Source organism: Mus caroli, unplaced genomic scaffold (genome assembly GCF_978045245.1).
Source record: "Mus caroli unplaced genomic scaffold, Mus_caroli_1 scaffold_12, whole genome shotgun sequence".
In the NCBI taxonomy this organism is placed as follows: Eukaryota; Metazoa; Chordata; class Mammalia; order Rodentia; family Muridae; genus Mus; species Mus caroli.
The window spans coordinates 65639652-65652381 of NW_028227267.1; the positions used below are offsets into that span (position 1 = coordinate 65639652).

Below are 12730 nucleotides of genomic sequence, written 5' to 3' on the forward strand. Positions count from 1 at the left end.
AACCTTCTCCAGAAAATTATCCTTGACATGCCCAGACACGCAGCACATGCGCCCCACCACCCCTAATGATGCACAAAAGAATTAATGAATGAATGAATGAATGATAGTGTCCTGGGTTAAGCCACAAGGCCTAGACCTTGGTAGGCTGTGTGGTTTTCTAGAATCCTCTGGAGCACGAAGAAAAGCTAAGCTGCGGTCTCACCAACACCTTGAAGCTTGGGTACAACCAGGCTAGCCAGAGGTGGCCAGGAGCCACGTGGCGCTCCTTCACTCAGCACCCAGGGAGCCTAGCAGGAGTCCGGAGGCTAACCCAGCACTCGGTGCCAATCATCCGGTAGGCCCTGCCCCACGCAGGTCCGTTTTCCCACCCTCCCCAGCGAGCGCGCTCTCGCCTCCTACGTGCGCGCGCCGGCGCGAGCTGTGACGTGACGTTGGCGGGCGCGCGCCGCGTGGCTCCCGGAAAGGAGCCGAACCTCCGGGAAGCTGGTGGCCGGGATGCGGGGCGCTAGTAGCCGCCCGCTCCCCCGGAGCCGCGGCCCGCCCAGCAGGTGAGGCCGGGGTCCCGAGGGGCGAGGGTAGCGGGAGGTCACGGTCCTGTCCAGCCGTCTCCCCGGGCACATCCGGGCGCCCCGCTGCAGCCTGTGACCCCGGTGACAGGTGCTTGTCCCCCGACACCTCGCCGGGTCTTCGGAGCGTCCTGACCCCATGGCGAGTGTGGGCTGAGGGAGAAGAACTGTTGCTCCCGGGGCTGCATGGCTTCTGCCTGCCTTCCGAAATCTGACACCGACGCATGTAGCATCACGTATTTGCTTTGCTCTAGGCTTCAGGGAAGTTTCCTGTTATATTCTCCCCCCCCCCCCCGTGGAAAAAATGGAGCTGATAGGGAGATAGGGAGGTGGTGCACGGTTGTGTTTCTCAACTTGAGTCCTGCGTGGACTCCTTTTAAAAGGACAAGTCTCCCATTCTCAGGAATATAACCCAGGACCTTGCAGGGCACCTCAGACCCCAGCTAGGTGAACACAGGTGCTGAGACCATAAGTCACTAGAAAACAAAAGAGATGCTTTAGAATTCACGACCTGCGTGGTACACGGTAAACTAGAGGTCAGTAACAATCCTAAATTAGACACTCAGTTGGCATTAGGATGCAGGCTTTATAAAGCTTTTTGTGAGAGGAAATTACCTACACGTCCATCCTCAGAGGGGCCTAATATCTGTATTGTGTTATCTTATGTTTAAGTTGTTTTATTATCTGGTTTGTTAACATAGTTGCAGAACTATGCTTATTTTATATGAGTAGCTAATTTATTTTTTGCTTATCTTAATGTTGATTTACCATCTGTTTTAAAATCTATTATTATTGCATGTGTGGATGATGGGATGATGGGGAGGGGGCGTGTACCTGTGCCCCCACCCACCCCCCCAGGACTGGAGCCCATAGGATGGATAACTTTTTCTGAGGTTTTAGGAAATCAATTCAAATAGTTGTGCTTGCACGGTAAGTGCTTTTGCCTGCTGAGCCATCCTGCTGCCCCCACCACTTGTTTTTGTTGCTCATTGAATTCATGGCTTATATTCTTTTAGCCCTATCCGGAAATGTGTGGTCTGAGACTTTGAGACAAACATGAGAATTGATCTAAGGGTCTATCTTTCACCTGTAGGTGTTCCGTTTGTTTCAGCGAAGGAAGCTACATGTGAATCATGAGATTGGAGTGCAGGAAGACATTAGAAAGTATAACAAGTTAAATCTAGACCTAAAAGTATTACCCAGTGGCCCCGAAAGGCGTGTCATGGCGCAAGCCGGATATGAGGGGGAAACAGCATTATTAAAAGCCAGAGGCCAATATTGGAAGTGCTTGTGTGGAGCAGGCCCACCTTCCAGGACAGAGAGATATTACTGAGAGTGAGGCAAGAGCAGGCTGTTGGTAGTGTGTGGGAACAGATGATGGATTGAGGCTCCCACGTGCTGCATGGAGAGGCTGGTATCATTCCATAGGCTTTCAGGCTTTTCTTTGGTCGTACTTTGAAGGTAGTGTTTCATAGTGTTTACAGTGAAAGCAGAAGCAGCTGCCCACAAGATCCGTCTTGAAGCAGTTTCGTCTGCTGTGGTCATCCTAGAGGCATGGGATGGTTGATGAAGAATTGACAGATTCCTGGGGCTGGGGAGTTGGAGTAGCTGGTAAGGTGCTTTCTGGGAAAGCATGAGGACCTAAGGTCAGATTCCAGCGCTGGGGGAGCCAGGGGAGGGGGCACTTGGAGCTCATTGGCTAACCAGACTAGCTAGCTGGTGAGCGCCAGATTCAATGAGAGACCTTGATTGAGAAAGATGCCTCATGGTGATCACACACATGAGCTCAAGCACATGTGTACACACACACACACACCTGAACATACACAAAAGAATTGAGAGGTCGTAATGAATGATGGGATGTTGGTACAGAAGTGAGATCCAAAGCTGAGGACGAGCTAACCATGCTAGCAGGGAATTGGGAAGTTGGTATATTTTACCTAGACTTGGCTTAACTGAGTTTAAGGTTTCAGGGCTTTAATAAGGTAGAGATGTGGACCTGGGACTGGAGGGAAGTCCTGTTCTGTGGAGAGACTGTGGAGCTGGTGTAGGGAAAATGTCGTCGGCATCAGGCCATTCATCATGGTAGCACATGAATAGCAGGATCCACTAGGACTTGCTGTTTTACACAGAAGAACTATGGAGTGTGTGTGGAGCTCCGTGCACTCTTTAGGTTGCTTTGTTACGACTTTCACCAATAGCTGAGTCACTGCTGCACAGTGACCCATCACCTCAAAGCTCCCCGGCAGGCAGTCATTTCTTACAAGCTCTGCCAGTGTTTGCAGTTGTTGAAGGTTCTCCTTTAATCCTCTGATATTTAAATGATTCCGTTTTGAAACACTCCTCATGTCATCTCAAGTTTTCTAGCTCAGAAGTTCGACTCTCCTAGAGTCTAACCTGTATTTGATTGATTGTCTAAGTGTGCTGTGATGGGTACCCTTGATCGTTAACTTGATGGCTTAGGGAACACCTCAAACATTAATAAGGTATGCATGTAGCTTTCAGCCGTGTCTGTGTGAGCATGTTCACAGGGGATTGACAGAGCCAGTTAGCCTACCCTGAATGTTGGGTACTACTCCATAGGCTAGGTACATCAATGGAGTAAAGAGGAAAAGGTGAAAGCCAGCTAGGGCTAGCGCAGCATCCTCCTTCTGTCCCCTGTTTTCCTCTGCTCCTGACCGCCATGGTATGCTGCTCAGCCAGGCCCTCTGAAACCATAAGCTAAAGCAAGTCCTTCTACCGTGAAAGGTTTTCTCTCAGGTGCTTATCACAGGGATGAGAAGTCTGACTAGCCCAAATCCCATAATACTTGTTTACTGTAGCTGTGTTTTTCACCAAATAAGCCACATGGCTAATGTGTATCAGCTTCATGGCTGAAGAGATGGCTTAGCAGTTAAGGGCACTCACTAACTGCTCTTCCAGAGGACCAGGGTTCACTCTCATGCGCCCACATGGCAGCTCACAACTGCCTTTAACTCTCCTTCCAGGAGATCCAACACCCATACACACACATAATGGGAGAGACTCATCAAGAAATTGCCCCGTGGTCCAGATAGGCTCTTTCTTAGTCACTGTCCTGTTGCTGTGAAGAGACACTCTGGCCAAGACAAGTCTTACAAAAGAAAACATATAATTGGCAGGACGGTTACAGTGTCAGAGGTTTAGTCCATTAACAGCATGGTGGGAAGCACGGCAGCCCACATGGTAGATACTAGAGCAGTAGCTCAGAGCTACTTCCTGACCCACAAGCAGAGAGACTGAGCCTAGCATGGGCTTTGAAACTTCAAACCCCACCCATGACATCCTTCTCCAATAAGCCACACCTCCTAATCCTTCTCAAATAGTGCCACTCCCTAATGACTCAGCATTCAATTACACATGCCTATGGGGGCCCGTTCTAATTCAAACCACCAGAAACTTCATTCCCTTACATTATATTCTGCTAAGGAGGACCCTGCAGCTAGAATCACAAAGGTCCTTGCTCTCTCTGGTAACAGGCCTGCTGCACTTTAGAACTTTGTTTAAAACATGACAGCAGTATTAGGAGTTTGCTCGCCTGAGCTCTGGTGCCAAGAATCCTAGGTGCAGAAACAGGAGTTGGAGTTTACAATTTAAGATCAAGTTACAGTATTGTGCCTTCTTGGCAGCCATCAGCCTCACATCTGCTCTGAGTGAAAGTAATAAGTAATTTATGGACTGTCCTTTTTGTCAAAATTCTGCATGTGTTAAAAGCAAAGTCCTGGGGATGAGGAGATGTAGTCACTCAGTGATTAATAGCGCTAGCTGCTGTCCCAGGGACCTCACAGCCACTCCAGCTCCAAGGGATTTGATGCCCTCTTCTGACTGCAGGCACCTGCGCTTGCACACGCACATAAAGAAAAATAAAGGAAATCTATTTATTTATTTATTTATTTATTTAGGTATTTTCTTCATTTATATTTCATATGCCATCCCAAAAGTCCCCCAGACCCTCCCCACCCCCACCCCCTATCTTTTTAAAAATAAAAAGAAAGCCCTACGACCAATACCAAGTGCTGTAAAGGTTGCTAAGTATGCCGTGATTCTTGGTAAGGTGCATCTTAGAAATGTATTCATCTTTCTTGGCCACACCCAAATTCTTTCATACCTCCACCTCGGATGTTGGCACCAGCCTTCCTGGGCTCTGAGCTCTCACAGGGGAGAGTCCTAGAATTTAACATTCCCAGTGGTCGCTTTCTTCATCCTTTCCTGGACTATAGTGCTGTTGGGGGGTTTTGTGTCCCTTCATGTCACATAGTCCTGAGGCATTAATGACTTTTCTTCTCCCACACCAGTTGGTGTTTAACACTCTCCTTTTCTTTGGTTCTTAGCTCTACTATTGCCCAACAGTAATTGATTATTTTGTGTTCAAATGGCAGTTCCTATGCTGCCTCCTCCTCCTCCTTCTCTTCCTCCTCCTCTTCCTTACTCCTCCTCCTTCTTCCTCCTTCTTCCTCCTCCTCCTTCTTCCTCTTCTTCTTAATTTAGATTATTTTCTTTTATGTCTATGAGTGTTTTCCCTGGCTATGTCTATACTACATGTATTCCTGGTGCCCACAGAGGTCAGAAGAAGTCAAAAGCATTGGATCCTCTGGAGCTGAAGTTACAAATGGTTGCGAGCCACCCTGTGGGAACCCAGGTCCTCTCCGCAAGGGCAACAGTGCTCTTAGGTGCTGCATCATTTCAGCCCTTTTCAGGCTAAGTTTTTTTAAAGTAACCTTTCTCCATATTTCCAGAAGAGGCGGGGAATCAAATACAGGTAGTTTGTCAAAAGTAATTCTGTGGTTTGTCCTGGTGATGAAATCAATATATGGGTTTGAAAACTTAAGCCAAGCCTAGGGAAGAAAGTGAAAATGGTCATCTATCTCATTGCCACTCAGACATAAGCGACACCATTAACATTTTATTTATCATTCTTTTCTGGGTGGTGAAGTGTTTTTATTTATACATGGTGGTGCTCTTGCCATGTCAAGTACAGAGTGACAATGGCCTTTAATAGTCATACTGTGTCCTATTGTGTAAGGGTGCCCTCTCCCCCATAAGTCACATTAGCTTTCGGTGTGTTTTTATAGCGCTAGAAGGAACCCAGGGTCTTACACATGTAAGGCATATATTCATCATCCCAGCCTTACCGTGACATTCAGGACAATGTTTTGCTCTTAAGCACAGTTCTGTGGTGACCATCCTATGCAGGTTTCAGCCAAAACCTACCCTATTGTTTCCCAAGAATAAGTGTCGTGGTCAGTGTTCTATTGCTGTGAAGAGACATCATGGCCACAGCAACTCTTAGAAAGGGAAGTATTTAATTGGGACTTGCTTAGTTTCAGAGGCAGGCAGTCAGACATGGTGCTGGAGAAGGAGCTGAGAGTTCTACACCTGGATCCATAGGTAGCAGGAAGAAGAGGGAACCATTGGGCCTGGCTTGGGCTTCTGAAACCCCAAAGCCCACCCTCAGTGACACTACCTCAAACAAAGCCACACCTACTCCAACAAGGCCGTATCTCCAGTTCCTCTCAAGTAACCCCACTCCCTCATGACCAAGCACTCAAATATATGAGCCTATGGAGGAGGCCATTTGTATTGAAACCACCACAGAAAGTTTCTAGACATATAAAGAGGAGGGCAGGCACATTGAACCTGTCCACATATGTCACTCAAATGCCTCTAGTACACGCTACCTGTCCACCCTCTGCCAGCCTGATAGTTTTCAGGTCGTGTTTTCCTTCGGTCTGTGTGAATACCCTGACCTTGCATCTTTTCTCTTGTTAGCTTCAGTTAACCTTGCCTGGTTTGTGTTGGTGCAGTCCTTCTATTCATGTGAGTGTCATAGAAGCAGAGAATGGTTACCTTTTATTTTCAAAGACTTCTCTTATTGCTTTCAATTATGTGTAAGTGTGTATGGGGGTATGTGCATATGAATGTGCATCCCTTTGGAGGCTCTGGCCATCAGAGAGAGACCCCTGGATCCAGAATTAAAAGACAGGTGAATACTCCGGAAGAGCAACCTGGGAGCCACCTCTCCAGCCTCAAGAGTGGTTACCTTTTGTCTCACGTATTACAAGTTCCTTACCCAAGTTATTGTGTTTGAGAAGGGTTTGTTGTTGTTGTAGCATATGGGAGGTTTAAAATTATACATAGTTATATTTTCTTTTGTTTTCCCGGTTTGAGACATTGATGTCATTTAGAGACAAATCTTAATTATTCTAAGATTATGTCAATATTTGCTTATATTATCACCTTTCCTTTTAATGGATATTTTAAATTTTTAAATCTCTGGGGCATTGAATTTCTCACTATATTAAAATACTTTAAAAAGTTATTTTATAAAAAGATGTTAAAATTCATTATTAAGCATCTATTAAAATATGCTTTTTACATTTTATATGTTTTTTGTTTGGTTGGTTAGGTGGTGGTTGTTGTTTGTTTGTTTGTTTGTTTGTTTTTTCAAGGTGGGGCTTCTCTCTGTATCCTTGGCATTTCTGGAATTTGCTGGCCTCTAACTCAGAGATCTGCCTGCCTCTGCCTCTTAAGTGCTGGATTTAAAGATGTGCACCAACAACAACTGGCTATGAATTTTTAAAAATATTTTTTATTAGGTATTTTCCTCATTTATATTTCCAATGCTATCCCAAAAGTCCCCCATACCCTCCCCTCCCCCACTCCCCTACCCACCCACTCCCACTTTTTGGCCCTGGCGTTCCCCTGTACTGGGGCATATAAAGTTTGCAAGTCCAATGGGCCTCTCTTTCCAGTGATGGCCGACTAGGCCATCTTTTGATACATATGCAGCTAGAGTCAAGAGCTCCGGGGTACTGGTTAGTTTATATTGTTGTTCCACCTATAGGGTTGCAGATCTCTTTAGCTCCTTGGGTATTTTCTCTAGCTCCTCCATTGGGGGCCCTGTGATCCATCCAATAGCTGACTGTGAGCATCCACTTCTGTGTTTGCTAGGCCCCGGCCTAGTCTCACAAGAGACAGCTATATCAGGGTCCTTTCAGCAAAATCTTGCTAGTGTATGCAATGGTGTCAGCGTTTGGAGGCTAATTATGGGATGGATCCCTGGATATGGCAGTCTCTAGATGGTCCATCTTTTTGTCTCAGCTCCAAACTTTGTCTCTGTAACTCCTTCCATGAGTGATTGTTTCCACTTCTAAGAAGGGGCAAAGTGTCCACACTTTGGTCTTCATTCTTCTTGAGTTTCATGTGTTTTGCAAATTGTATCTTGTATCTTGGGTATTCTAAGTTTCTGGGCTAATATCCACGTATCAGTGAGTACATATCATTTGAGTTCTTTTGTGATTGGGTTACCTCACTCAGGATGATGCCCTCCAGGTCCAACCATTTGCCTAGGAATTTCATAAAGATGTGCACCAACAACAACTGGCTATGAATTTTAAAAATGTTTTTAATTATATTTTATTTATTTGTACAGCGGGGAGGAAGGGGAGAGAATTGTATGTTCTCTCTACTGGGTTATACATTCTTTTTTTTCTTTCCTTTTCTCTTCTTTTCTTTCTTTCTTTCCATCCCAATCACTGCCCCCCTCTGGTTCCTACCTCAGAGTCCCTCCTCATGCCTCTCCCTTTCTCCTCTGAGAGGATGGGGCCCCCTGACACATCAAGTCTCTGCAGGATTAGGGGCATCCTCTCCCTCTGAGGCCAGGCAGGGCAACCCTGTTGGGGAACTGATACTACAGTCAGGCTACAGCTTTAGGGACAGCCCCCACTCCAGTTGTTGGGGGACCCACAAGGAGATTGAGCTGCAAGTCTGCTACATATATGTGTAGGGTCCCCAGTGCAGCCCGTGTATGCTCTTTGGTAGGTGGCTCAATCTCTGAGAACTCCAGGGGTCCAGGTTAGTTGACTCTGTTAGTCTTCTTATAGAGTTTCCCTTCCAGGCCTTCAATCCTTCTCATACATAAGAGTCTCCAACCTCCCCCAACTCATACATAAGAGTCTCCAACCTCCATCCAGTGTTTGTCTGTGGGTATCTGTATCTGTTTCAGTCAGCTGCTGGGTAGAGCCTCTCAGAGGACAGTTATATAAGGCTCCTGTATGTCCCTGGTTAGAGGCAGGCAGAGCTGTGGGGTGGGGATGGTTATAAATTCTTCGGGGTTGAGTTTAAGTCAGATTATCTATTTAGTTCTCCCTACTAATGTAGTTGGCACTGGTCCTTGCCTGGGATGGCCTTGTAAAGAGAAAGTCAACCCAAGTGTAACCCCAGAGCCTCCTGTTGTATTAGAGAGGCTTTGGAAAAGGCTCGTGCTCCCTTGATGCCTAGGGGTGCGGGGATTTCAGCCAGTGGACCCCAGGGGGGGGGCACCCTACAGAGCTGAGGAACCTACCGCTTGCATTTGGTGTGGAGACCTCCTGGGATCCATGACGCTGTCTGAAGAGCTTTTGCTTTGCTGTCCATGCCCCTCACAGACTGTGCAGAGCCCGTGTGGCCCCGTGGAAAGCACTGGCATGAGGCCAGTGTGCTAAAGAGTTCTAACAACATTTCATAGTCACAGTTTTGTATTTAATGTCATTGCCATTGTTATTTGTTCCAGTGGGCATAAGCCCAGGGCCTCACTCAGGCTAGGCAAGCACTACAGCTGTGCCACGTCCTCAGCCTACGTTTTACTTTTATATGAAACCAGTCTAACTTCCCCAGGCTACTCTAGAGCTTGGTCTGTCACTCCCCAGGACACTGCTCTTGAGTCCTCGTGTCTCAGCCCCCTGGATAGCTAGAATGACAAGCCTATACCACCACATCTGGCTACAGGGTTTCATTTTAGCTGCTTTAAGTAGCCACACATAACAGCCAGCTAGCTGCTTTATGAGCCACATCAGGGCTCAGGGACCTTCTTCTCACTAAGAGAGAAAAGGGACAGAGGTCTCTCTTTGATTTGAAAAGACTTATCTAATGTAGAGGTTCTTAGCCTTTACCTTCCCAGAACTCTGACCCTTGTCAGAACCTTTCCCAGAGTCCGGTGGTTTAATGCAACAGTCAGCTATGGGTACCATGTTCCTTGCATTTTAGAGAAGGACTCATGGGGCAAGAGAAATGACGACAGCACATGCACAGTATGTTAGAGGACAGGGATTACAGTGTGAGTCACACACTTGAATCCCAGCCCCAGTCTCTGCCCCATGGCCAAATATCACATCACAACATCACAGTAGCAAGTCCCTACCACAAGGACATTGGGAGAACAGAGTAACCACAAACATTTGGAGCACGGCCTGAGCGTTGTAAGCACTCATATATGGGTATTTAATAACGAAGTAAATGCTAAGCTAGGTGTGGTGGCACACACCTTTAGAAATGCAGGCAAATCTCTGTGAGTCTGAGGCCAGTCTGCTCTACACAATGCATACCAGGATGACCAGGGCTGTGTAGAGAGACCTTGTCTCAAAAACACAAAAACAAACAAAAAAAGAAGTAAGTGTAAAATGAGAAAAAAAATAAATAAATCAAGGCTGAGACCTGGATGGAAAGTGGTGTGTGTGCTTACTGACCCCTGAGAAGGTGACGTGGAGTAATGGCTGGAGGTCAGGTGATCAGCTGTAAGGATTGCACTGAAGCAGAGGGAGCAGGGAGGCTACAGAGCAGAGCGAGAGACTTCTAGAAGCTGGCGGGGGGGGGGGGGGTTGGATGCTGGGGAAAGAGGAGAGCAGGTGAGGAGGTCAGAGATGAGCAGCTGACCCGAGCCTGCAGGGCTGAGGGCACAGGAAGACTGCAGCATTTGTTTGAAGGGCATGAGGTCCCTGGGAGATTCTGAATCCTGGCTTGATGTGATCTACGTTCTGGGTGTCAGCCTCAGGGAAAGAATCCCTGCCTGTGGTGTTGGGAAAGCACCAGAGAGCCCCAGGTGGGACTTCAGGGAGAAGGCAGTGCAGGCAAGAGGTGAGAGCCTAGCCTGCAACAGAGATAAGGAGAAGGTTAGGTTTTAGGTGGACACGAGTGAGGGAAGGATTCTGAGAAGTTGGATAGGGAAGGTGGGGAGTCTGGGGATGAGAATCAGGACAAAGGAGAGGAGGTTGGCATTAAATAGATCGGGGAGTGTGGTTTTAGAAACATGGTTCATGGTCCATGCAGCGTCCAGATGCAGAGACTGGGGATTGACGGTGGTGGATTTGTGCATGACTCAGAGGAGCTGGCTGAAGAAACCAGGTATCTGTGGTATAGGGATGAGCTGAGCTGGAGGCGGTAGAGGGAGTGACTCAGAGCAGGAGAGATGAAGTTAGGAGAGAATGCAGTCTAGGCAGAACACTGGGGGACTCAAGGACAGACAGCTTTGGGACAGAGCCAAGGATCCCCGACAGGATTCCAGAGCAGAGAGGCTGACTAGGCTGTGAAAGTGTTGAGAGGCCCCAGGAGGTAAAGACAAGGAGAACGTTGAAACCATCCTCAGGCTCCAGCAGGTTGGAAAGAGTCCCTGGCTTTGTGAAATGAGGACTGGCGCCAAGGAGGAAAGTAGGCGGGTGAGGGGCCTGAAGCACTAAGGCCAGGACACCTTGCAGTGCCCTTTGTACATCAGAGCAAGTGAACAGATGCTCCGGTTCCCACTGAGTGCATCCTGCATACCCCCCACCTCGCCACTTTCCAGTGCTACAATCACGTCGTGCCCTGAAATTGGTGTGCACGAATGCTGCTCTAACCCAGTAGTCCCCACATAGGATCACCGTCAGGTGGTGTATGGCTGAGTTTGAGTGTCTACTTGGTAGGGCCATAGATATTTTATTTGATTGTCCTCTTCTTGGTTTTTCTCACGCTGAACCAGGGTGGCCCTGACTCCATGAAGGCCCCAGCTCTGATTCTGTCATTGTGGATGACGACGACTGACTCCCACGATATCTCCTGGACCTTGCTTGGCCTTTCAGTATGGGGAGGTGAGTGGTGGGCTTCATCACTAGCCTGTAAACCCTGAGATTTTGATGCTGAAGAAATGGGTCTTAAGAGAGAAGACAATCGGGCTGGAAAGATAGCTCAGTGGTTAAGAGCGCTGACTGCTCTTCTGAGGCCCCGAGTTCAAATCCCAGCAACCACATGGTGGCTCACAACTATCTGTAATGAGATCTGACGCCCTCTTCTGGTGCGTCTGAAGACAGCTACATGTACTTAGAATAATAAATAAATCTTTAGACCAGAGCAAGCAGAGCCAGAGCAAGCTGAGCGACCAGAGCAAACAGAAGTCCTGAATTCAAATTCCCAGCAACCACGTGAAGGCTCACAACTATCAGTGAAAAGCTACAGTGTACTCATATACATAAAATTAATTAATCTTTAAAGAGAGAGAGAGAGAGAGAGAGAGAGAGAGAGAGAGAGAGAGAAGACAATCTAAATCCCAAGAGAGAAGGGTTTGACATTGTGTTGTACCAGTCTAAAAACATTGGCCCTGCAGAGCCCAGTGGGGCACTTGTCAAGGAAAAAAAAGACAAAGGTTAGTGTGAACCAGTTTAGGCCTGCACGTTGGCATCTTCGGATGTTATATTAGCACGGGATAGCTGCCTAGAGCCTCTGAAGTGCAGAGGAGGAAGACATGTGCATGGAGTGTCCTCAGAACCCCTGTGACAGGAAACACAGTGGGCGTGTCCAGGGTTTGGCAGTCTGTCTCCTTCAATGAGAGGTTTCAGTCCATGAAGTACTCCTCACAACAGAGAAGATGGAAACTCTGAAATGTGAGATGCACCCCACAGGCGGCACCGGCTCACGACTCTACAGTTTGCCTCTTTTTTGTGGCATACATTGGACTCCTTCCTGTTTGTAAAACATGTCTCGGAGGAATCTTTCTAACATCATGAGACTCATCCAAGTTGCCTTACTGACTCCATAAAGGAGAGACTGTTGAAAGACTGCTTTTCCCATTGCTGGGTCACCTGGGATAAATTTACATTAGAATTGCATGTTAAGAAAAATCTCGCTTCTCCTAAGCCATTGACTCATTAATGCATCATGTTTGGTCCATTAAGCTGCCGCCGTTTATGGGGTCGCTTACAGAATGTTGTTTCTGTATCTTCAGTTCCCCTTTGGTGCCATCATCCTTAAATTGGATTTCATTATAGATTTATGTGTTTATCTGGCTAAACTTATGAACTGGGATTCCCTTTTGGGGAAAGGCAGGTGTTTTTGTAATACTCTTAAGAAAGGGGCGAGACGTG

The 12730-nt window shown here is 47.2% G+C and overlaps 1 protein-coding gene across 2 annotated transcripts in view; it reads left to right on the plus strand.

Annotated features, from left to right (window-relative positions):
• The first annotated feature begins 412 nt into the window (after positions 1-412).
• Positions 413-12730, plus strand: part of Entpd4 (ectonucleoside triphosphate diphosphohydrolase 4) — a 29782-nt gene continuing 17464 nt past the window's right edge. For both annotated transcript variants that reach the window (XM_021181808.2, XM_021181809.3), the window contains exons 1-2: positions 413-548; positions 11353-11461. In XM_021181808.2, the coding sequence (XP_021037467.1) occupies positions 11454-11461 (8 nt within the window). In that variant the 5' untranslated portion in view covers positions 413-548; positions 11353-11453. The remainder of the gene's footprint in view (positions 549-11352; positions 11462-12730) is intronic.